Here is a 26,240-nt window from a genome sequence, read left to right as displayed (position 1 = left end):
GACTATACCGAAGCTGGAACTTCAAGGATGTCTCCTGGGAACAAGAATGATGAAGTTCGTGCAAGCAAACCACTCCATTACCATCAGAAGACGAGTCCTGTGGACGGACAGCTCCGTCGCGCTTTCGTGGATCCGCGCAGATCCGAGAAACTATCGACCGTTCGTGGCCAACCGGGTCGGCGAAATTCTCGAAAATACAACAGTCGATGAGTGGAGATGGGTTCCGTCGGGGTTTAACGCAGCAGATGAGGCAACAAAGTGGGGAAGTGGACCTTACTTCAGTAGTGACAGCTAGTGGTTCAACGGACCGGAGTTCTTGCGCTTCCCGGAACATGAATGGCCGAATTCTACGGATCTAGTCGTGGATACGGCCGAAGAAGTTCGATCGTCAGTACTCTTTCACGCAACTTGGGAACCTGTGATCGCCTACGAGCGTTTCTCTTAATGGGAGAGGTTGCAGCGTAGTATGGCTTACGTGCTACGATTCATTTTCAACGCGACCAAGAAGGGAGAAAGACGCAGTGGTCGATTAACTCAACCTGAGCTGGATGATGCCGAAAATGAAGTCCTGAAGCAGGTCCAAAGAGAAGCCTTTGCGGATGAGGTAACGACGCTTAAAAATAATCAAGTACTACCGGAGGACAAGAAGGAATCGATTGACAGATCGAGCATCGTTTACCAACTGATGCCAATGATGGATGAACGGGGTTTGATGCGCCAAAACAGCCGGATTGCAGCGGCGAAGGATATTCATCACAGCGTGCGCTTTCCAGTAATCCTGCCAAGAAAGCATCGGTGCACGGAACTTCTGGTCGCACGCTATCATCGGCTCTACCGTCATGCAAACTCCGAAACGGTAGTGAACGAAGTCCGCCAGCTGTTCATCATACCGAAACTGCGATCGGTGGTAAAGCAGATTGGACGAAGCTGCCAATTCTGCAAAATTCGTAAGGCACTCCCGACTATTCCTCCGATGGCACCACTGCCACCAGCACGGTTAGCCGTACACGACCGTCCATTCAGCTACGTAGGAGTGGACTACTTCGGCCCATTGTTAGTCAAGCAGGGCCGCTCGAATGTGAAAAGGTGGATTGCGCTCTTCACTTGCTTGACTGTGCGCGCCGTTCACCTTGAAGTGGCATACAGCCTATCAGCTGCGTCATGTATTTGCTGCATCCGACGGTTTGTCTGTCGCCGAGGATCACCGGTGGAGTTTTTCAGTGACAATGCTACGAACTTCCATGGGGCTGAACGACAGCTCCGTGAGCAGATCAACGAAGGAGTATCAGCAACGTTCACCAGTGCTAACACGAAGTGGACCTTCATTCCGCCAAGCGCTCCGCACATGGGCGGTGCATGGGAGCGACTCGTCCGTTCAGTGAACTCAACGATGAAGAGCTGCAGACCTTGATCGTGGAGGCAGAGGGCATTGTAAACACCAGACCACTTACGTACATACCACTTGATTCAGCGGAATCAGACGCTCTTACGCCGAACCACTTTCTACTCGGGAGCTCGAATGGGGTAAAGCAGCCAAGCGTGGGTATCGAAGTTCAACAGCGGGCTTCTCGGGACTCATGGGACCGCATTCAGCGACAACTCAACCGGTTCTGGCAACGCTGGCTGAAAGAATACCTGCCGGTGATTCGGAAGCAGACTAAGTGGTTCGACGAAGCTCGACGTGTGGAAGTGGGTGACCTTGTGCTGATAGCAGACGAAGGCAAGCGGAACGGCTGGGTGCGGGGCATCGTGATCGAATCGATCAGGGCACCAGACAGCCACGTTCGCCAAGCTATGATCAACACAACGAGAGGAGTTCTTCGTCGACCGGTATTGAAGTTAGCGGTTCTCGACGTTAGGAATAGCAGTGCGGTCATGGAGTCCAGTGGACCGCACCCGGAGGAGAATGTTGCCACAGGGGCACTTGCTCAACCGCCCGGCGAACTGGCAACCGGTCCAATCAACTGTGCCTAGCAGACCGCCAGTCTATGTGCGACGGGATGATCGACAGCATAAACGTCACCTAAAAAGAGACGTCATCCTTTGAGTCAAGCAGACGAAGAATCACGCGGGTGAAAAGTATTTTTCTTAAACTAGTGCCTAAATAGTTCGTTTCTTAATCTAGTTTCCTATTGTTGCGTACGGTAAATAATCCCAAATCCACAGGGTGAATTTAAACCTAATTATACTGATTTCTACCTAGACTAACACTAAAACTAGGACTAAAGCTAAGTTGGACAGCCAGTGAAAAGGCATGTGAAGGAAGGGCCACTGATTTGTAAGTGGTAACCTATAAATCTAAACCTACATTGCTAAACTAACCCTAACTTAAATTTCTAGTTTGAAGCGATCCTAAAAGGAAATAAACGCTGTTCAATAACAGTGCCGCGCCTTTTTATTTGGCCGTACCAACACTATCCTAAGGCCGTCGAGTTCAAGTACCAAGTTACGAGTTGTTTTCGATGCAAAGCTCTCCTCCGGAACCTCACTAAACGACGTTTTGCAGGTTGGTGCAGTCGTCCTTGAGAAAATTATCTTGCGATTTCGGACACACACATACGTGTTCACTGCTGACATTGCTAAAATGTTCAGACAGGTTTTTCTTGATCCTTCACAGGTCGCATTCCTTCGAATTTTCTGGCGTTCAAAGCCATCGGAAGCTCTCAGAGTTCTCGAGCTACTAACCGTGACTTACGGTACCTCCGCTGCTCCGTTTCTTGAAACCAGAACGTTGCTTCAGTTGTGTATTGTTGAAGGTGACGAGTTTCCGCTGGCAGCGCATATTATTCGAGAGGATTGCTACGTTGACGATGTTCTGTCAGGTACTGACAGTATCGAGAAGGCCATCGAATCAGGGCTGAAAAAATCACTAAAATTCATCAAAGTTCACTATGGATGAAAAATTCATTTCATATGTCGTTTTCGTTTTTGCGGTGTAGCACTGGTGTAGTATAAGCAGGAATAAGTATGAGTCTTTGACAGCTCAACATCATTTGTTTGTAAACAAAAGTGCATCCTATATCTACACCCTCAATTATTTCGGTGTAGGGCAGTGTAGCACCGGTGTAGCTACACCGCAAAAACGAAAACGACAATAGTGAATGCTGGTGATTTTGTCATGATTTTTTCAACTCTGCATCGAATGTCGTCAACAAATTCGGAATTTGTTGCAGAAAGGAGGTTTCCCAGTGCACAAATGGTGTGCCAATGATCAAAGGATTCTCGAAGGTGTTCCCGAATCTGAGCGTGAAACTCTTGTCCAATTGAACGAAATATCCGCCAATGAAGTCATAAAAACCCTCGGTCTTCTTTGGTGTCCAAATAGCGATGAATTTCTATTTGCGATCAATCCTGATCTTTCAGAAATCGCGAAACTGTTTGATCCACTCGGCCTCGTGTCCCCAGTTATCGTGCTTGCTAAGCACCTAATGCAAAGAACATGGACTCTGAAGATTGGTTGGGACACGCCCCTTGAAGGTGAAATTCTTCATTCTTGGTTGCAATTCCGTTCCTCCTTGGCTCAGGTTAGAAACATTCGAGTTCCAAGACATGTATTGGTTCCTCATTTTGAGTATGTTGAATTACATGGGTTCGCTGATGCTTCAGGGATCGCCTATGGAGCTTGTCTTTATGTTCGTTGTGTCCAAGCAAATGATGTGATCACGGTGAGACTTCTTCGTAGCAAGTCGAAAATTGCCCCTATCCATGAACTGACGATTCCTCGCAAAGAGCTTTGTGCTGCTTTACTGCTATCGAAGCTTGTCCAAAAAACCATTCCTGCCATGCAATTAAACTTCTCGTCTCTGTTCTTGTGGTCAGATAGTCAAATTGTTCTTGCATGGCTCCGTAAACCCCCATCGATGTTGCAACCATTTTTACGCAATCGTGTTTTGGAAATCACCTTGGCAGTGGCCAACAATCAGTCTGTCCGTCGATCTCGTTGGCAGTGAACCAACAAGAAAAATCGTGTTCGTTCGTGTCTGTTGGCTGTGCCCAACAAACTCTATTCTGTAAATCATGATCTTGTTCTGGTAAACGTGATTGAAGTTCAAGGGTTATGCTTGATATCGTGAACCTGTTCTCGAAAACGGGAACGGGTTCATGAGCTGTAAAACGTCAACATCAAAATAATGTTCATGGATAGAAGTGGAAGGAAACTAACGACGGAAGACTAGGCTGGAACATCCGAACGATGCAGGTTTCACCTACACTCCAAATTGGCAGCAGGCGTCTGTCCAGCAGATGGAGTGGACACACTTTCAGCTTACCAATTCAACGGATCTTCGGTCACCATGGACGCAGCTGCCTGCTATGCTGCTACCACCTTCATCGTCATCATAACAAGCAGCAAGCACTAATCACATCCCCACCGATGCTAAGTAGCCGCATCGGTGCTTGCTCACCTTCCCTCCCATGCTATTTCTTGGATCCAAACTAGCGGAAAATATATCCACCACCTTTGGAACAATATTCAAAGCTTTTTCCACAACTAGAACCGCTTTCACGGCACTTTGTCACTTTGGAACGAGACGTTCACTGGTTCACCCTTTCCTTCAAGGATTTCGGCCTGCTTGATGAACTTCACCACCATTCTGACGATACGACTCAGCTGCATGCACTTTTAATCAACACACTATTCTCGACGAATCCAAGCACTCAATAGGGATAAGTTTGACAACAACCAGCTGCGATTGCAGGAACGAAAAATCACGATTGTGGGTTCATGATAACACGAAATCATGATTCCATTTTGTATTTTGCTTAGCGTTGCGAAATCACTAGTCGCGCTGAACAGGCGTGAACTAAGTTCACGGATTTGAGATTTAGTTCATGAAAATTCGATTACTCGATCACGTTTAAAGGGAACTAAGTCATGAATTCGAAATAACTAGTAGGTAGTTCAGCTTATCGCGATACCAAAAGATCGACCAACTACTCTGAAGTTTTAAGAATATTGTAGAACATTGAGCGATTGAACTATGATGTGTAAAGCCATTGATATCAACATGTGAAGAACAGCGAATCTATCACAATTCAAATAAATAGTGTTCAGGCGTGGTTCACAGAATGAGATTCACACATGCAATGGATGTGTTTCACAATAAGCCTGGTACGCAGCGGAAAAGGAAACTTTCTTATGTGTATAACTTTTTATTGCATGGGTAAAAAATTATGAAATGTAGAGTAAAACTAGTTTATAGTGTAATGTTTACATGTGCAAAATCTTGTCACAATCTGTCAAGTGGTTATCGAGATGGCTTCCAAGCAAGAAGTGCTTCGACAAAAAATTATGTGGAAAAACCGTTTTAAGAGAGCCAGACGACCCTGTGGCGAGCTGGCAGCGGAAGAAAAGCGAAGACGACCGACCCCGTGAACGCAAGGAAAGTGAGGGATTACTTTAAGCGCAAGGTCCCATTCTTCCGTCTGGTTCGTCCAGCAGACAATGAAGCGAGCCGGACTTCATGTTTTAAAGGTACCGCGAGTGGTTGGTGCAGCCAAAATGTATCGTAATGGACGACGAGACGTACACTAAAGCTGACGCCAAGCAGATCCCTGGCCTGGAGTTTTTCATCGGCAAGTGTTCCGGTAGAAGAAGGTCGACAAATTTGTCAAGAAGTACTTAGTGTGGTGGGCGATCTGAGGGTGCGGCAAATTCAGCAAGCCGCACCATCAACGGCCAAATATATAAAGAAGAATGCCTCAAGAAGTGCCTGCTGTCCTTCCTCCGGTCTATGTGCTCTTGGACAACAATTTTGGATTCTGACACATCAATGCATTGGCAATAATCTCTTGAGAATTATGATGAGAATGCCAAATGAGTTTTGAGGAGAATTGTAGATAATTATAGAGAACCGAGAGGTGAACACTAAGGTAGTTCTGAAGAAACTATCATGGGGATTATTAGTGGTATTCTAGGGAACTTTAAAGTAAATTAGAAGAAAATTGATGGAGCATTCCAGGGGAATTCAGAAGGGAAATCCAAGTGATTTAAATAACGCAAACTTAATGATGATACGACTACCATCCTGAAACTACACCTAATTATCACTTACGGCTAAAAATATCTGAAATTTTGATCGATCAATTAATCAAAAGTTCATAAGAATTATGAAGACATTTCAAAAAGTTTGGTTACTCTGAGTAGTATTTCAGGAAATTCTGAAGCAATTATCGAGGGGAATGCTAAGGAGAGATTCAAGATATCCTTCTCGAGAGCATTTTGAGTTGCATTTCAATTAAATTCGGAGGAAAATTTCTATGGTATTCTGAGGGTAAATCCTAGTAAATAGGGGAATTTACGTATTCTCGTCAATCTAAGCAGCGTCCGCACTTCTATTAGCATTTTGTCAGCGTTACGCACATATATCACGTGTCTGTTAACATTCATCTGCTGCTTGCTTCTCTATCCATTCCAATCGGCAGAATTTTTCAAACCGGTTTGAAAGCGATTTTACAACGCTCCAAACTTCTCAGGTGAGTGTGACTATTGTCGGCAGCCTCTTTTTCTTCGGCAACCTTCCCATTAGAACTGCGTGTTAACTAGCTGTTCTATTATCGGCAACTCGAAATCAGCCCCATTTTGTAGTGCGTATACTTCATTTGAAGAAAAATCTGGCATAATAGGATTGCTCGGTCGTACAAATATAATCAGATTGAAGCTGAAAGACTAAAGAATCGTTTGAATACATTCAGGGAAGTGTGTTGATGGGAAAACATAGTGAAATTATCGTTTAAATTTTGGTTGCCGAAAACAGTCAATGGGTGCCGAAGCCAACATTTACCCTATTAGGATGAACTTTTTCAAATTCTAAATGGCATACAAAGAGATTTCCAGGAATATTAAAAGCGAATTTTGCACGAGAATTTTTAAGAATACAAAGATAAATGTATAGAGAATTTCACAAGGCAAATCAGCCACGCAAGCGGCCATTTGTGGATTGTATCAACCTTGTCCTGAAATGAAAACGCAATCTACGAGTTTTTGAATATGACCGAAGGTTGCAATTTTTCTCCGGGATACCAACTCGTGTCGGTAAACTTGCGGAATGTGTACAAAGATGAATGTACGCGGAACTATACTTAAATCGGATGTTTAGCTCCCAAAATAGTTTAACAGTTTAGCGGAGGGCACTCAGTATTTGTTTACATCTGTCTATTTCTGCGAGTTATGACAAAAAATGTGACGTGACGTAAATGTCAACGCACTACTCCGAAAACGAAAAAACTCAAGGCCATCTTAGCGCGACCGCGTTTCGCACTGTTGTCACTATGCGAGTTATTGATAAAATTGACGCTTGGGTTAGTAACGCTGTAGGTACATGATGGGCCGGGCAGGTAAGTTAGATGTATTAGTATCTATCTACCGGAAACCGGAATACTGATAATGTAGCGTCTATGACGTCCCAATTTACCGCATTTCCGTTTTCCCAGCTCTGCAAAAATCTTAAAAACACATTTTCTTAATAAAAGTTAGAAATGTAATGTAAACAAACAATAAATCACCACACACACAAAAATACGTCGCAGACGACATTTGCAGGCGGCGTAAATCTTCCGTTGCTGCCCCTCGCGTAATCACCGAATAAAATTTCGTCATCAGAAGTCGCTTGTGAAGAGACGGCACGGCATCATGCGATTTCCACTGCGCGTCAGGCCGTGCCCTTCGAAAATATTTTCGATTATTGTTTGTTTACGTCCGTCCGTAAGAGGGGTATTCATTTGCTCGTTCGTAGAATACGTCGGGAAAGTACAAACAACGGAGGCAGCTCACGGCTCATTCCGGTGATTAATCAGTCGAGATGGGCTACCTAATCAGCCGATGATGATTGCGCCGTGACCATCACTCACCCAACATCTCAAAACAATTATGTGTGTTAAATAATAATTCATGAATTTGCGAAGTATGTCGAAGTTATAGATTGAGCTTGAAAATTCTTTAAGAAAACAATCAGATCTATAACCATTTAAATACTCGGACTGAAATTTGGTGCGAGATTGCATCACAAAATTATTAAGATCATGAGGCTAGACTAGTTCTTCCTTCTACTTTAAAACACTGAAGTTCTTAGGCTGTGTTCCATTTGGTAAATTTTCGCTTAAATTTTAAAAAGGCGGGAAATTTTTAATAAACCTACTATTGTACCAGAGTTATTTCTGACCGACAAGGAATCAATTTTGACAAACACCTTTGCGAAAATCGAAAGATCAACAACAGAGGGATTTTCGAACATTATAATTTATTTTCGAAGTGTCAAATTTAAGTGAAAATTCACCCAATGGAACACAGCCATAGTAGTTAGCTGAACTTCTACAATATTCCTTGAGCATGTACGAAACTTCCAGAACTACTACAGAGATCGCTGAGGTTCTATAAAGGTTCAATTTGACAGTGTAGTTCCGCGTAGGGTTACCATACCTCACATGATCAGAAAGAGAACTTATGTTTAATTCATAAAAGAGTACACAAGAGTTCATGAAGCCGAATTTATAAATAATTGAAAGTAATGAAACGACAGGAAACATTTAGCAACACTATATTTTTCATCGTCGCATTATCACATTGTCCAATGGCAAACATTCTCCTTGCAATGAAAAATGTTGTATCATTTCATTTTATTTGAACTAATGTTAATCATATGCAGTTGAAAACTAGAGGCATCTCACTTTTAGAATGCTCATTGAATATGCATTCAATAAAAAAAAATGCATTTATTTTCCATCGTTTGCATCAAATTCTCAGGCTGTGTTCCATTTGGTGAATTTTCCCTTAATTAATTTTTGCATAACAGGTTCCAAACGTAAACAAGCCATAAGAAACCTACAGGGTATTTTTCGTCAACTTTTTTCTCAGTGTGCCACAGTGCTGGTAGTGCCGAGAGTGTCATCAGATTGATTTTTCTTTTGTATAATGGTATGTTTGGCAGCCCGGTTAATTTGACAGTTCACATGTTTTGTTTTGAAGAAACAAATCAACAAGCAGTGGAATCCTATCCCAGGTACTAATTGTCATGACTCTTGGTTCGATGCTCACAAATTCTATCGGAAAAGGACTGGATTGAACCTAATAAACAACGGCCTCGGTCACCGAATCGAACCTTCGAGCGAGAACGTTCTCCGGGGGAGGCATTTCCATTTTCCGATAGGACAATGTCTTCTACTGGATTGGAGTATGATGAGGACTTGGATGAACCAGATTTTGATGAACGCTTCCGGGAGGAATTTCTCCCGAAAGCCATCGACTCAGTCAAAGATGCGTCGCCAGCGTTCTAGTGGGAGTTTCAATCTGAATCAGACTTCCCTGGTGGAGGTGGGGTTTCATATGGAGAGAAGTATTATGTCTCTGGCGAAACGCAGTGCCGGCCAGAGAACACCTGTAAAGGCTGGGGCGATGTCGATGGTAGAAAGCAAATACCAGTGAAGATTCTACCTCCGAACATGGTTCGAGTAATCATCGAAGGCGAATTAATCAATTTAGATGATCAAGTTTTGAATTCACCACAGCATGCTTTTGGCGCTACTGTATATGGACGTTCAAATGTAAAATACTGTGGTAACTACAGCATAGTTCTGTCAAAACCTCATCATTTTCATTGATGTCAGCTACGATGAAGAACGTATCAAGGAAGTGAATGTCGGTTGACTAATCAACGAAGTGGTGAAGCGTTACGGAATCAAACATGGTAAACGACCACTGATAAAACTACTACTACCGGGACTTCTTCTCCGCCAAGCCTATTCTATTTCAAGCGCCAGGTTACCAGGGTCGTGTCTGGCAGCTAAGCCTATCCTTCAACCAACTCAAGGATGTCGACTTTCAGGAGCTCACCTTCAAGCCCAACAACTGACCAATCAACAGCTTACTATTCCACTTACCCTCCTTTGGCTGTGATTTCAGCTCCATAACGAATCTCTCCACCCCAAATTGATCTACCAACGTCTTCAACGTTCCCTTCACTTCCTCCTTGAGGGTCTCGCTCTCCACACTAACCAACTCACTAATCACATTCCGAATCGGCATTATGACCAGTAGCAGCATAGAGGTAACTCTAAGACTAGAAGGTCCCGAAATAACGTGCTCAACTTTTTGGCTCAGCTCTGGTACTAACAATCAATACGAAACTAACGATTTTAAATTGGCTCACCACTTTAGTAGCCTATTGGTCCTAAGCAAACGATTAACGTACCCTATTCTAGTCGAAATTCTAGTACTACGCAATGTTTGTTTTGATTCGCTATGAAAGTTTGACAGATAAAATGAGGGGTTATTGGTTTTTCCTATGTTTCGAGGGGTGAATCGATTAGCTTGGAACCGAAGAGAGTGATCCAAAAAAATGAACACGTTTCTTCGGGACCTTCTAGTCTTACAGTCTTACAACTCTATGGTTCGACTGTGCCTTAAATTTAGCTATGATATTGTTTCAATGTTTTCTCCCTTCAATAAGTGGGTTTTATCAAGATCGATCTTCCACCGTGTAGTCTCGAATCGAATTGGAAAGGACATTACATGGGGGGTGCATGTGTGGTCTTGGATGGTGCTGACAATGACGATGATAATCGTTGATGGTGGGGTGAGAGCTGACAAACGAGTTACGTCGTTGCTTTTGCTTTCCTTCTAAGGACATGGACTCCATCTTACATTGGTTCATCGTGTTCTTATTTGAGACAGCCGTCCGTCACCGAAATGGGCGTCACACCACCGGACGCTTCTGCCACGACGAAGGTTGTGGCGGCCGCTGCCGACATTGGGTTGACAGGTGCCATGTTTCCTATGTTCTCGTTGCTCCACGCTCCGTTCATCGTCTTGGACGAGGAGAAACACAGCTGTATATAATGAACGGAAATGGTGTGCCTTTGTGATCGATCGCACTGTGGTTGCACTTCATGATGGCGTTCATCGCCAGGGCTACGCTCGGAAACTCGACCGATCCGAAGGAGGAACGTTCCGATTTCAACGGGAACATTTACACTTGCGACGGGTGGCAGTCTTTGGTGGTGAATGCAGTCGGCAGCAGATCCTCGAATATACCGGGTGAGGTATTGAAGAAGTGGAGAATCTTGCTCGGTGGCAGAAAGCGATTTTTGCGGGCATGGGTCAACGAAAGAAAGCGATTGTTCTTGGTGGTGCTGTAGTCCTTGCAGCTTATCGAATTGTCCGACAGGATGTAGGGGTTGGTGGACTCTGGAAAATGCAATCTGAATTTTGCTACCATCATTTCCGATTGGAATGTTGAATGGTTCGACTGCGATGGCGTCTCCCATCTGGCCAATGGCTATACACTCTTTGCTCTTCAGGAACTTTATCCTGACATTTATGTACAGGAAGAACAGATTGAACAGCTTATCGGTGCTGGATGTGTTGTTATCGAGTCCGTACACCGTCATCGCTGCGCCCTGTTGCTGTGCCGGTTGAATGAAGTTGGCTGGTCCATTTCGGGTCAGCGGTGCGTCCTTCATCAGTCCGACGTGTTTTTCGGCCGGTATTGGTTTTCAGTTTTTCGACGGATGAAACTCGGGCGGTGAAAGATTCGGTGCAAATCCGTTTTTCCGCTGTCTCCCAGAAGGGCTGGTTTAGGACCATGGTTGACTATAGATTGACGATCGTTGTACGGGGTTAGCTTCCCGCTGAAGATGGTTGTGAACCGTGTAGCAACGGGGCTCGTCCGTTGCAGGCATCCTTGGAGACGGCTGCTTCCAATGTGTAGTCCCAACTGGAGTCCATGTCGTTTTTGTAAACATTGAAAAACAAAACAAAAACAAGTGCTGTTAAAATACCGGGTTGCCAAAAAAAGACATTATTCACAAGCAAACAAAAGTCAGTTCAATGACTTCTCGGTACTGTCAGCACAGCTGTGGCACACTGAGGCACACTGAGAAAAAAGTTGGAGAAACCTAAAGCACATCAGACAAGTTATGAAATTTTCGGGTAGTTTAATTATTTTCAGGTTTGTTTCAAGAACTTAAAGGAATATCCGAAGACTTCAGAGCAGTTTCATTAATTAATTGCAGGAATTTTCAAGAAGTTCCGAGAATTATGGAAAGATCCAAGAATTTAAGAAGTTTTAAGTACTAGTGCGGGATCTTAAGGGAACTTCCATGAATATCATGATACGAGAACTTCTTGAGAATTTAGAGAACTTTATCATGAAGGAAGACAAACTTCAAGCAAGTCCAAAGAAGGTCAGGGATGTTTGAATGTATAAAGGGAAGTTACATAACCTTCAAATAAGTTTAGGAAACATCAGGATATCAAATAACTTCAGAGAAGTTCAATTTACTTCAGGAAAATTGTGGGAACTTTTGAAAAGTTTTGCAACTTTCAGCGAAGTCTAGAAAACTTTGTTGAAGGTCAGAGATTCATAAGGCAGTACCATCAATCTGCGCATCTAAAAGCACAGAAAAGTATAGACTTTCGGGGCAGTTTAAAAATCTTGAGAAATTAGTAATTTAGATTGGGATTTTCCAGGGAAAAATTCCCGAATTTGAGAAAAGTAAAGATTGGATTCACTCAGTCTATTGGTACTACTCCGAGACTGAATAAAATTTTCCTCAATTTCCTCATTTTCCGGCAGATTTTTTAGGTTTTCCACAGGAAACCATGCGACAAATTTTACTCATCGCTGAGTTCCTGCACTTTTGGCGATTATGAGTGAACTAAACTCAAATTTGGGTCGTTCTCATTCGCCGTGTAAACAATGCTGAATGAACTGCTATAAAGCAAACCCCACACGCATCAATATATTGACGCGAAGGGGAATTATTGACAATAATATTGATGATGTGAATTCAGAAATATTGTCAATCTCGATATATTGACGTCAATATAGAATGTATTGACAATACGATTATTGTCAATAAATGTAATCGTGTAGGGTCCACTTAAGAGAACGTTAACCTCAAACTTCTATCAGGTAGAGTAGGCTAATTTATTAATTGTATTGATTGTCAGCCCCAGTGCTGGTTTGAAAATGCAAATCATCATTGGGGTTGCATTGAACCTGATGATTTTAACAATCAAATAAATTAACAAATGTACTAGCTGACCCATCTCGCCCCGTGACCCATCTTAAGAGCATAAAAGAGTACCTGTGGTAGCCCTAGTTCTGCATATTTCGTGGGAATCCCTTAGACCGTGGTCCCACGACCTGTTGTTGCCATTTTGAACTGTCGCTGATCATAACTTAGCGAGTGCATCCCAAATATTTACAGCAAACGTCGTTTTTCTCGAATCGAACCTGTTTTTCCCTCGTTAGTGTTGTTGTTAAACGGGATCTCACTGAACCCTATAGTCATTCATGCACTTCATTTTCAAAACAAACTATCCGATACAGCGGCCGGTTGCTGACGAATGCTGGGTTGTTTTCGATCGATTACCGGTTATTTACTGCCTGTAAAACACAGAATCGTAACTCCTCGTCTGACTTGCATCATACGGTTTAGGATCTCCTCCGTGTAGCTAGGAACCTATACTAGGCGCATTAGGGTGGGTCAACTTTACAACCCCCATGTTTCTATAGTCGCTATATTTATAGTCTGGCGGATAGAATTTCGATCTATCAAAGCTCAGAACCAATTAAATGTATTGTAAACCAACAATTGAAAAGGTACTATCACCTTTTAAAAACAAAACGTTGATTATTCTTTCCTCGCTAATCGAACGCAAATTACCAGCAACATCGAAAAGGGAGACTTTCTCCAACCCAAAGATGATGTTAGTTAGCATAGACGAGCCTTGAGTCACGAGCAAAGGGTTTCTGAAGTTTTATTCGTAATAACTGATGTGCTCTTTTCTGTTGTTGGTCGTGATTTGCTCGATTGGTTCCGCTATTTGACAGCTCAATTGGTTACTGACATTCTATCCGCCAGACTATGAATATAGCGACTATAATGTTCCCAACTGTTCTTTCAATGCGACTGTGCAAAATTTGAACGAATTTCATTACAATCTCGATTTGCGGGAGAATTATTACATGTGGATGGGCAAATGTATGGCAAACGAAACGATCCTATTTATTTGCTTACCAAAAATCCAAATATTACTCAAATTTCACCAAATCTCGGACTTACAGTGGGCATACTATACAAAACAACTTTGTTCAAAACAGTAAATCAATTTGATATTTGTACAAAACAGTTATTAATCTTTCACTTTAGACCAAGTGTTCCACGCATACCTACAAGCTCATGTATACGCCTGCAGGTATGCTAAATTAGTATAATAATAACGTTTTTTTTTTTTAGAAGTCTAGTCGAATTGTAGTCTGCAGTCCTGCAAAGTATTACCATTCTATTGAACTTGGTGAAATTTAAGCAATATTTGAATTTCTGGCAAGCAATTAAATAGGTTCGTATCGTTTCCCGTAAAAAAATTTAAAATTCTCCCGCAAATCCGAATCATAACCAAATTCGTTCAAATTTTACACCCTTGTTGGAGACTTCAATACGCATCGAAAGAGCAGTGGGGAACAGGGAGTCGTTACCCACCATACAAACTTGACCCACCCTAACGCATATATTAACCTAATACACTGGTTTTTACTGGGGTAGGGAGAGCGTGAGAGAATAACGATGTATTATTGCTCTCTAATGATAGTTTAGTATGTTTACCAAGAACCTCCCGAAACACTCGTGCTAGGGTGGAGGGCACGTGCTTTCCGCTCGTCGTCATCGTCGTCATCGATGATAAGCTATAGTTCACTTCCTGTAGTCAGCGTAATTATAATGAAACTGCTGATGCGGATTTCACCAGAGCTGACATCAGAAAGACGGCAGCGAAGCTTGTTTACTCCAACAAGAGGAGCTTATTTTCGAACTGATGATCATGGTAGGGTGTCAGTGTCCCGCGTGGGAAAGCTACGATATTGACTTTGATCCTCTGCAAGCTCTGCAACGTGCTTCAATGCGGATAAAATGTTAAAATAGCACTTGTTACAACACTAAATATCTAACAAGCAAACTCAAAACTGGCCGACTTTGACTTTACTTTTTTTTTACTTTAAATGATCATTATTTCTTGTATTTGTGTGGTTTACATGTATTACTTATCAAGTGACACAGATGCGTCTTTTCAACTTTAGTTCTTTTGAATTTCAATTATTATTAATTACAGTTCCTAGTCCTATCAGGCCTGTTTTAAGAATGACGACCTTGGTTAGTGTTCATTTCATTAATTCTGGAATCTATTTTAGCAATGCCTGCCTCTTCGTGTAAATTTGTTATTCTAGTGTCGAAAGGACGATCAAGTACCATCCTTAGCGGCGCCGGTGGAGTAGTGGTAAGCGTGATTGCCTCCTGCACCCCAATGGGCCGGGGTTCAATCCCAGTCGGTGCCGTCGGGATTTTCTGAGGCATAAAATCTCTGGTCATGCCTTCCTTCGAAAGGGAAGTAAAGCCGTTGGTCCTCGTTCCATGAGTTGATGGGTCGGTTCGCTAGGGCTCAGGGTGGGAGCTGCCTTCCTGACGTCGGTAGCATTGGTACTTCCGTACGGAAAACAAGATCGACGGAAAACACATCTAGAGATCGAAGTACCATCCTCAACACTCTATTCTGAGCGACCTGGATTTTGTTCCTGTGAGTCTGTGCACATGATTCCCACACCGGAGCTGCGTAGAGGATCGCAGGTGCTATGATTTGTTTGTAGACGGCCAGTTTGTTCACTCTTGAGAGGCGAGGAGAGGGATCTGCGACAAATCACCGGTAGAACACTTGACTACAGTTTTCTCTACATGCGAACGGACGAGGAGCGACCAGGCATCTTTCGACCAGGCTTCTTTTCCACCAGTCGTGGTACGTCCCATTCAGTCACTTCTGGCTGTAGAGCTCGAGTAGTTTTACCTTGCCTGGTACGGGTAGGTGCGTTAGACGTACGTTACTTTGTCAGGACCGGCAGATTTACCTGTCCTACGGCTGAGTGCGAATTGGAGTTCGCTTCAGGTAAAAGCTTGGTTGATGCTCGTATTGGTGGGGTCCGCCGGCACGTTGAAGCTGGCGATGGATGATGTGCTTCGCAACGGCCTCGGGTTCGGACACCGTAGAACCAACAATCAATACGATACTAACGATTTCAAATTGGCTCACTACTTGACTAGCCTATTGGTCCCAAGCAAATCGATTAACGTACCCCATTCTAGTCAAAATTCTAGTACTACACAATGTTTGTTTTGATTCGCTATGAAAGTTTGACAGATAAAATGAGGGGTTCGTGGATTTTCCTATGTTTCGAGGGGTGAATCGATTAGCTTGGGACCGAAGATAGTACCAGAGCTGAGCCAAAAAGTTGAGCACGTTTCTTCGGAACCTACTTATCTTAGAGTTACCTCTATGGTATGACTCACTGTGTCTAGTGACTAGTGAAGTGACAATTGTGACCATTTGATTCGCATGGAGAGTCACCGAACAAGTGACAATTGTCACCTCACCATCACTTCACTGTACTTAAAGGGGTTAGATTTTGATAAGTTCTTTAGTGGGAATGACACTGATGAAGACGTATCTGTCATGGATACCAAAATTAATTAAGTGGAATTAAATGGAAGATAACCTTTTTTGCTGTTTTAGTTAAGCATTCCGCTACCAACCCAATTTCATTACTTAATTGGATGAAGTTGTCGGAGAAAAATATCTTCACAGAATCTCATCTCTGCAGCAGGCCGAACCATCTCTGCGAAGAACCAGTTGAGTGTCAACCTTGACCTCTACGGCAGTGACCACTACCCGGTCCAGCTACAGCTTTATGTCACCGCAGCTTCTTCTGCCACCCGTAGGTACGAGGAGGCTAATTGGGCCGCTTATGACGTTTACATACGGTCCCTCATGTACCAACGGAACCCGGATTGTATACAAGAGTTCACCGAAGTAGTATGGGATGCAGCCATCGCATCAATCCCCAAGACTGGTTGTTGTTGATGGAATCACCCCACGTCGCAGCTGTTTTCACCTCGGCTGGAGCAGATGATCAGATTCACCTGATAAAAGAGCAACTGGAAACACTCAGCACGGAATTTCGTCGCATCAAAAGTGGTCGTCGTAGCCGTTCGGCATCACGGTCCAGGATGGAGAACGAAACCTGCTGGTATCATCGTAAATACGGCCGCCAAGCCCAGCGATGCAAGCAACCATGTAAATGTGAACCAAATAGCTAAAAATCTGCTCACCTGAGTCGGCGGAGGTGGGTGGAGCTTTTACTAGCCGGCGTCTCAAGTTATTTGATAAAACGAGTGGACTTTGCTTCCTAATCGATACGGGTTCCGACGTGTCTATAGTACCAGCAACGAGAAAAGAAAAACTTTCAGGGACCAATGCCTTCCGTGCTCCATGCGGCATATGGTTTGGGAATAAAAACATATTCGTCAAAGTTCATTTCAACTTCAACCGATCTGGGTTTAAGAAGACGTGGAACTTTTTTATGTACGATGTAAGCCACGCGATAATCGGTGCCGATTTGTTGGCACACTTCGGATTGCAAGTCGACCTTAGAAACAGGAGGCTAGCCGATGCCAAGACCAACCTGCAGTCCACTGGTGACATGATGACCACAAACATCTACAGCATCACTACAGTTAATCTGGATCATCCATTCCACGAGCTGCTAATGGAATATCGGCAAATAACGCTCCCGGCAACGTTGCAAGCGGTTATTCTACACGATGTTTCGCACCACATTGTAACCAAGAGGCCTCCGGTTGCATCGAAAATGAGGAGAATGCACCCGGACAAGTTAAAAGCAGCAAAAGAGGAATTCGCGTTGATGTCGGAGCTGGGTATCTGCAGACCGTCTAGCAGCAGCTGGGCTAGTCCGTTGCACTGCTTCCCAAAAAAGAACGGACAGTGGAGGTTCGTTGGGGACTATCGACTGCTGAACAAGGTCACCGTTCCAGATCGCAATCCCTTACCTCACGTGCACGATCTGCTCAACTCACTTCAAAGTAAGATCATTTTCACTACTTTAAATTTGGAAAGGGCTTATCACCAGATACCTGTTGAAACGGCTGACATCCCCAAAACAGCTGTGATTACTCCGTTCACCCGAATGCAATTCTGCTTATGCAACGCAAGCCAATCGTTCCAACGTTTCATGAATAAAATATTCGGTGACCTAGAAGACTTCGTAGTTGTTTTTATCGATGACATCTGTATTGCATCGACGTCGCTTGAAGAGCATATGGTACACACGTGCGAATTGTTTTTGATCGATTAAAGCAGTATGGTCTGGTGGTGGTGATCAATGTTTCCAAATGCAATTTTGCACAGCCTCAGGTTGAATTCCTTGGATATTTGGTGAGCAGCAAAGGCGTACAACCGCTTCCATCGAGAGTTCAAGCTGTTCTTGAGTACACGCGTCCATCGACCGTTAAAGACATCCTCGGACATCGACGCATCCAACAATGCCGCGGATGCGGTGCTTCAACAGCTATCTGCATCAGCATGGCAGCCTCTCGGATTCTATTCCGAAAAGTTTTCGGATTCTCAAAGAAATTATTTCAGCTACGGTCGGGAACTCTCAGCTATGAAGATGGCGGTTAAATAATTCCGTCATTTCTTGGAGGGTCGTAAGCCACTAACATATGCTATAGGTACCAATTCCTCGAGCAGACTTTCTCACGAAGAAAGGTATTTGCGATACATTTCGCAGTTCACCACTGACATTCGCCACATCAGTGGTGTAGACAATACTGTAGCTGATGTTTTATCCAGAGTAGAGTCCGTAGCTGCAATCGATTTATCTGCCATTGCTGAGGATCAAATCGGAGATGGAAAACTGAAAAGTCTAATGACATCATCTCCATTGAAAATGGAACCAATACGAATCCCGAACATCACACGGCTTGTATACTGCGATATTTCACAGAATAATCGAATTCGTCCTTTCGTTCCAGCGAAACATCGCGTCGGTGTACTGCAGCAAGTCCATGGTCTTGCGCACGTTGGAGCACGAGCAACACGCAAGCTGATTGCAGACAGATTTATATGGCCTGAAATGAACAAGGACATCAATTATTTTGTTCGAACGTGTGTAGATTGTCAGCTTTCGAAAATAAACCGCCACACCGTTTCGTCACTTGTTCCATTTGATGCTGCTAAGTCCAGATTCCGGCACATACACATCAATCTGGTAGGTCCACTTCCCCCATCAAATGGAAACCACCATCATAGACCGCTTCACGCGTTGGCCTGAGGCAATTTCTTTACCGGCGCGCAAGGTCAATTCCTTTGCGTTTGACGTTTACACACTATCGCCATCTATTCAGCGTACTACCCACCACAGTGTACTCAACAGATGGCGGTAATGTTTTAGCGACGATGTTTTACAGTGAGAAATATGCAATGTGTTATGTCTGTTTGTCTGTGGTGTATGGTCAGCCTCTGCGACTTCCAGGAGAGTTTTTTGAACCACCGACAACGATCGTCGATAAGACGAAGTTTGCACAAAAGCTACATGAATCATTTTCGAAACTTCGTCCTCCACCTACTATTCATCATTCCTAACCATCAGTGTTCGTGCACAGTGGTTTGAAAACGTGCAGCCATGTGTTTGTTAGAGTAGATGCAGCCAGACGTTCCCTGCAGCAGCCATATGAAGGTCAGTATAGGGTAGTAAATCGTAGTGAAAAACAATTTGAAATATTAATGTCTGGAAAGAAGCAAAATATTCCTATAGATCGGCTGAAGCCAGCATCACATCATCCGGAAGAAGACGCTCACACAATAGTTACTCGATCCGGCCATCGTGTCCGGTTCTTAGCGTAACTGGAGGGGTGCCTATGGGACGTAATTGTTGACGAGCCCGTATGGAGAAACGTCATGAGAAGAAGCGAGGAAGAGAGAAGAAGTCATTCGTGTAACGATAGAGAGTAGAAGAACAACCGCGTAATTGGAGTGAATAAAAAGGAAATTATTATTAATCACAAACGTGTTCTTTCGATTTCAATCGTATCCGTTCGCCACAGTTTATTATACAATTCCAACCTGGATCGGGAATCAAGATTGGGTCTGCTCAGTCTTCCGAAAAACACGTGCACATTTGCACCCAATGTAAAAACATAACGTTTTTGTTGAACACGTACACGCTTTTCCTTGTGTTGTAATGTTCAATCCAAACATGCTGTCCAATACACACACATGAACGCTTTGTTGAAACCACGTGTTTTTTTTCAAATGTGCAAACACGGCGTTTGAACACGATGTTTGTTTTCTTCAGATTCCTTTTGTTGTACGGATTACCGTGCCGGATCATTTTCTACTTAGTTCATAATGATTGCGCACTCAAGTGTTTTGAAGTCATCCAAATTTTATGAGATATTTTCAAAATATTATGTGTACAATATTACTTAAGTGGTAACATTTCAAAAATGTTGTTGAAAAATAAACAAAAATAATGTTATGGCCACAAGTAGACACTGTGTGGAATTTGGTGCTTGTACGGTATTTTTCCCTCATCTTGTGTCCGTTCGAGGTAGGCCCGTTCTTGATTGAAATTTTACGGGTAGTGCCCTAAGCCAGCTAACCAATTTGCATTATTTTTTTTTTGTTCATCGCAAGTTTTCGAAACAAGAATGATTTTGGCAATAATTACTCAAGGCTGCTAATCGCAATTAAAGATAATTTTAAATTGAAATTACGATAAGTGTAACGCGTTTAGCTTGCTAGAAACAAGACGACTCACGATGCTTATAGATGGACTTATATTTGTAGCTTTAAATCCCATTTTATTTTCTAACTCTGAACCATGTTTACCGCTTACATTCCAAGGTGATGGAGTTGTTTTGTGCATTTATGGCTAAATCGTTGAAAAAAGTCCGCGCGATGTTTGGATGATTTTACGAACCGCACCTCACCTTAGTTAAAAAATACCATAAACGAACGATAACCCAAAAGATAGAGCTATTCTACAAATGGTTAAGATGATACCCCGGACACGTCGTTGCTGAAAAATCCAGTCTTTATTACTCAAATTCGGTGAAGCCCAGAGAGCTACTGAGTCAGTTAGTACCTTCTGATACATTGCTTGGTTCACTTTCACCCCTTTTTCGATGAAGATCCAAGGGGTTTTGCCGGTGTGAGTTGTTGGAACCTAAACCATGGCAGAAGTAGGATGATGAATTTTTGAAATACTTTCTCAATTTTTAGAAGTAGCAGGAAGCAACTACCGATCAATCTGGTGGTTGTGATGTTGTCCGGTAGTGAAAAATTGTTCATCGGTAAACAGCGCTGGTTGTATAGAGGCATGCTGTCAAAGTATGTATGGATAATTTGCAGACATCCTCTAAAACATAAAAAGTATTCCAATTTTTTCCATTGCTATGGCTAAGGTTTCTGCCAACTGTCCTAAAACTTCCAGAAGAGGTGTGGACAATTTCTTTAAGCTGAATAAAAAAAAATGAATTTATCCACCAATGGTGTGATCTGACCCTTCTTACACATACCTACCAACACATTTATGAACATATCTCTGGAACTAGAAATCCGATTGCAATAATTTAAAAGTTTCCTGTGGAGCAATTGTATCTTTCATTTGAAATATATATTCTCCAATTCGGTTTAGTGGTTGCTGAGAATCATAAGCTACAATTTATGCGTTTTTGAAGATAATTTTCAGTCTCAAGGCACATACCTACCGGCATATTTTAGAAAATATCTCCGGAACCAGAAATCCGATTTATTAAAATTTTAAAACGTTCTGTGGGAAGATCGTACAAACAATCAATACGAAACTAACGATTTTAAATTGGCTCACTACTTGACTAGCCTATTGGTCCCAAGCAAACGATTAACGTACTCCATTCTAGTCGAAATTCTAGTACTACACAATGTTTGTTTTGATTCGCTATGAAAGATTGACAGATAAAATGAGGGGTTAGTGGATTTTCCTATGTTTCGAGGGGTGAATCGATTAGCTTGGGACCGAAGAGAGTACCAGAGCTGGGCCAAAAAGTTGAGCACATTTCTTTGGGTCCTTCTAGCCTTAGAGTTACTTCTATGATCGTACCTTTCATATTATCTAAGTATTCGAATATTATTTTCCTGTGAAGTAAATCGATTTGTTAGCCTTTTCCAATTGATGTTTTATTTTATTAATCATTTTAAAAATTTTAATCGTTACATTGTTGAAATAATGGAATCAATCTTAATTATTCTCATTGTGGATTTTTGATACTGCCAAAGGAAGAAGATCTTGATTACATCTAATAATCATCAAGTTATTTAACAAGTCAGCGGACATTCGCAGCCGGCGTTCGTCGAGTAGTATTTTAACGGCAGAGAAACAGTGCTCTACCGAAACTTGCGTTGCTGGAGCAGCTAATGCAGTCATAGCCAAATCATATAGCTCGGGGTCTTCGTATCGTTTAGCCTGCCAGTATTGAATGGTGTCCGTATTTATCGGCAATCGCGTTTTCGAATTCGCCAGTTGTAGAAGTTTTAATTTGAGATCCAATTGTGATGTTTCAAACGTAGTTCTAGCTTGACTGCATTCTTCTGCCAACATAGCATCAAATTCGTCTTCATCGTAAGAAGTCACCGAGGTTTCTCCTGTTTCTGTTTCAGGATAACCTTTAGCTTTCAACTTATGAAGAATTGAATCCACTTTGAGCAAATGATCCTGAATACGAATAAATTAAAAAGAAATGCATTGTAGAAACTGCCACAATATTTTTAAGGAAAAATATTATAAGTAATATTATCACAGACAAATAGACGTAACTCTTCATTCTTCGCTATCGATCACGTTTTTGACGAGTTCAAATATTATTTGGTAAGTTCAAATCAGATATACTCCAGGAAGAATTGACGGAGCACTACTATCGGATCACTACATATTCACGCATCTAACTTGTATGAAACATCTTTTGCGATTTCGCATACAAGCTTACAGAGCTTACGAGATGTCGTTACTGAGATCAATAATGATGGTTTAAATGGGAAATTGATCTAAAAGTTATGCCTATTTGTCTATGATATCAATGATACTTACAATGGCAGATAGTTTGTCCTCCTTTGAAAAGAATGGAGAATCCACAAAACACCATCTTTGATCAAAGATCAGTGCGGCCTTGAAAGCTCTATTATTGAACATTTCCTTCATTCTTGAATTCAAAGCGTCAACAATTGGAGTTGCAAATCGATTTTGTCCATTTACCTTCATCTTCATGTCGAATTGACATTTTTTGAACGCCTTGAATGCATCTCCAAACGTAAAGTTTTCTTGTTGAAATGCTTTTGTGGCTGAAAACAGCGGTTCGAATGCCCCTCTGTATTCTTTCATGAAGCTCCATGTTTCATCACTTAGCATGAGTTCAGCGCATTGTTTGCCTACATCTCGGTAAAAGCCTTCATGACTCAAAATACTGTCGATCATGATCTTAGTAGATCCCCATCGCGTCTCACAATCAATTCGTGGCAAAGGAATCTTTACGATATCAAAAAATGTTCTGAATTCCATCTTCCTTGCAGCTTTAACCAATTTACGAACCACTTTAATGAATGCTTCTGATTCATTGTCTAGGACATCTTTGGCCACAAGATTTAGGGTATGAGCTCCACATTTTATTTTCTCAATGCACCCATCGCTTGACTTAACAAATTATTCCTCTAGACCTCGTAGCATCACTTCCATATTTGATTCAGCCTCATCACTTTCATCTTCCGTTTCAGGTTTCTCAACTGATTCCACCTCTTTCTCGAACGATACGTCATCGTCATCTGACAGTAGCATCAAGGATTTATCTTGTTCAACTCGCAAATTGCTAGAACATTTCAGCATGTTTTGACCATTATCAGTTGTGGCCGAGTACACTTTTAAAAGATTTAGGTCATAGCTTTTGAGCACATTTTCAATGTGTTTTTTCAAGTTTTCACCTGTTTGTCTCTCTTTCATTTCCAGCATTGAAAGAGTACGGATAATGAACTGACCATTTTCGAGATACTGTACATTAATTCCAAAGATTTTGCGATTATGACGTGATGCACCGTCGTATTTGAAACAGACCATACGGGACTGAATAGCAGTTGTAATCAGCTCTCTAATTTTATTGGCCACATCCGTAATTGAAGAAACCATTGCCTTGGAATTGGAGGATATTCCAAGGGCCTTAGACATAATACCAGTTGTTTCATGAAAAGCTTCACTATCAAAAAAAATTGAACGGTAGGCTGTGAACTGCGGACATTTTCACCAGTCCGCAAAAGAAATTGTCAGGATCAACTTGTACTGAAATTGTCTTCATCCTTTTTTACCGATGGACCTTCGGATTGTCCAACTTCTGTATTCATCGGCCTTTTGTATCCATCCAAACCGATTTGTTTTGCGACAGCGGGATGTTGTTGAACAACATGGCGCTTTAAGCTGCTATCTGCCCCTTTTAACATGCTGCGGCATCCTTCCACCAAGCACTTAAATAGCTGTGATCCTTCGTCAAATCGGAAAAACTTTTCCTTTACATTGAATTTCGCCATTTTTCCTAATAAAAACACACTGATTGTAAAATTAAAATCACAAAACTAACGTACACCCAACCCTTTTTTACGGGGGTAATTTTTTTTCCATTTTCGGTTTCTGTGGTGAAGTCAGACAATTTATGTAGGTACCATAGTTTTCTTTGGTTTTTTTCGATTTGTTGACGTCAGTTGTATCAAGCTTGGTTTTATTTGAACACCGGAAAAATGGAAAATAAGATCGCTTAAAAAAAGGGCTGGGTGTATTAAAAAAAAATTATGTGAAAAATAGAACCCATAATAATCTAATAAAACATAAAATTTCAAATATTCATCAAGCCTACTCTGTTAGGTATCGGTTGTGAAGCCTAATCTGGTGTTACTTTGTATAGGTGGTGAATGAACGAACAGTTATAGCGACGCGAAATTTGCCATGCTGTTTGTCGTACACGTCTCTATTGACCTTTCTGACGTTTATAACACGCACACTTGTGTAATCCCATTTTGAAGTGGGGAGTTTGTTATCCTCACTTTCGCTTCTGCCAAAAATATTAGTTTGTTATTGTTATCCTTACTATCGGCCATCAATGCTCGCGCATACAGAATGGACTATGGCAATGTTTCCAATTGGAAAACTTCTTCTAGAATACTTTCGGTAGAATACTTTCATGATGAAAACATATGACTGACACAATGCACTCTAACTTTCTCTATTATCGCTATGAAAGCGAATGTTGATAAAAAATTCATATGTTCTCTATACATTTTTTTACCAACGTAATATATCAAAAGCATTAAATTACGTGCAATGCATGTAATTTTAGACCGAGAAATCAAAATAATATTTGATGATTGAGGTAACTGGGAGGTGAGGGACGCCCAGCATATAAAATTATGTCTTACTTACCTTACAAAATGAAAATTAAGGCTCTGGATATTAATTGTAGTTTAATAATAATAAAAAAAATACTGCAGAGTTTCGGTTTAACCACTCCCTGTACCTTCAAACACTCGCTGCACTGTTTTTGTTCTAGACGTTCAAAACACAATGTTCAAACATCATGTACAAACATTGGACGCACCCACATGTATGATACATGTTCGAACACAAGGGTAAAAAGTTTATGTGTAAGTGCAAACATGAAAAGCGCCACACAGCGAAAACACGTTAATCTCGAACACAATGTTGTATGTTCAATACCGAAGACTGGGTCTGCTTGTTTTCCGACAAACGTCAGTTTGATCGTTTGTTTTTAAAACCTACCTCAGGTTGAGGTTCGCACTGACAAAAAGTTCGGTTTCGCATTGGGTTAAAACTGGTTCCATTCGCTATATGGTGCCCTACGTTTTTGCGAATTTTAGTGAACGGAACTCAAATATGAGTCAGATTCAACGGTCGTGTATTCACCTCGAATTGACGCGTGAGGGAAGCATAACTTTCAGGCGTGAACTTTTGACTGTCAATACTAGAACCCTAAATGTATGCTTTCAAAGAACGATTGCGCATTTTGACATCCCCAGCATGTGGTGAGAAACAGATTAACAAATCCGGAATGACTTAAGATTTGGGCATAATTACTTTTTTAAACAAACACACGTCAATAAAGGCTTGAACAAAGTATACCAAATGATAAAGAAATCATTCCTATACTAGAGTGTGTTATACATTTTAGAATACCTTGTTAATAAGTCCACTCAAGCATAGGATAAAGCATAGTCCACTTATGCATTCAACATAATTAGCATAAGCGTTTTTTTTTTGGCCTCCTAGAGAGACGCATACGTTTGAAAAGTCAAAAACCCCACAAAAGGC

The 26,240-nt window shown here is 42.0% G+C and overlaps 1 protein-coding gene and 1 pseudogene across 1 annotated transcript; one reads left to right on the top strand and one right to left on the bottom strand.

Annotated features, from left to right (window-relative positions):
* Nucleotides 1–466: 466 nt before the first annotated feature.
* LOC135704101 (uncharacterized) lies at nt 467–1,974 on the top strand. The gene is made up of 2 exons (XM_065225527.1): nt 467–1,282; nt 1,336–1,974. Exons 1-2 carry the CDS (start codon nt 467–469, stop codon nt 1,972–1,974), a joined length of 1,455 nt encoding a protein of 484 aa, XP_065081599.1.
* An 8,679-nt stretch (nt 1,975–10,653) lies between these two features.
* On the bottom strand, nt 10,654–11,454 carry LOC135704100 (heterogeneous nuclear ribonucleoprotein L-like; annotated as a pseudogene).
* Between the last annotated feature and the right edge of the window lie 14,786 nt (nt 11,455–26,240).

The sequence above is a fragment of the Ochlerotatus camptorhynchus genome, unplaced genomic scaffold (assembly GCF_037179485.1).
Source record: "Ochlerotatus camptorhynchus isolate MF236.1 unplaced genomic scaffold, CSIRO-AGI_Acam_v1.1 ptg000230l, whole genome shotgun sequence".
In the NCBI taxonomy this organism is placed as follows: domain Eukaryota; kingdom Metazoa; phylum Arthropoda; class Insecta; order Diptera; family Culicidae; genus Ochlerotatus; species Ochlerotatus camptorhynchus.
The sequence above is the reverse complement of the archived record's forward strand: the minus strand, read 5'-3'. Positions and strand labels throughout refer to the sequence as shown.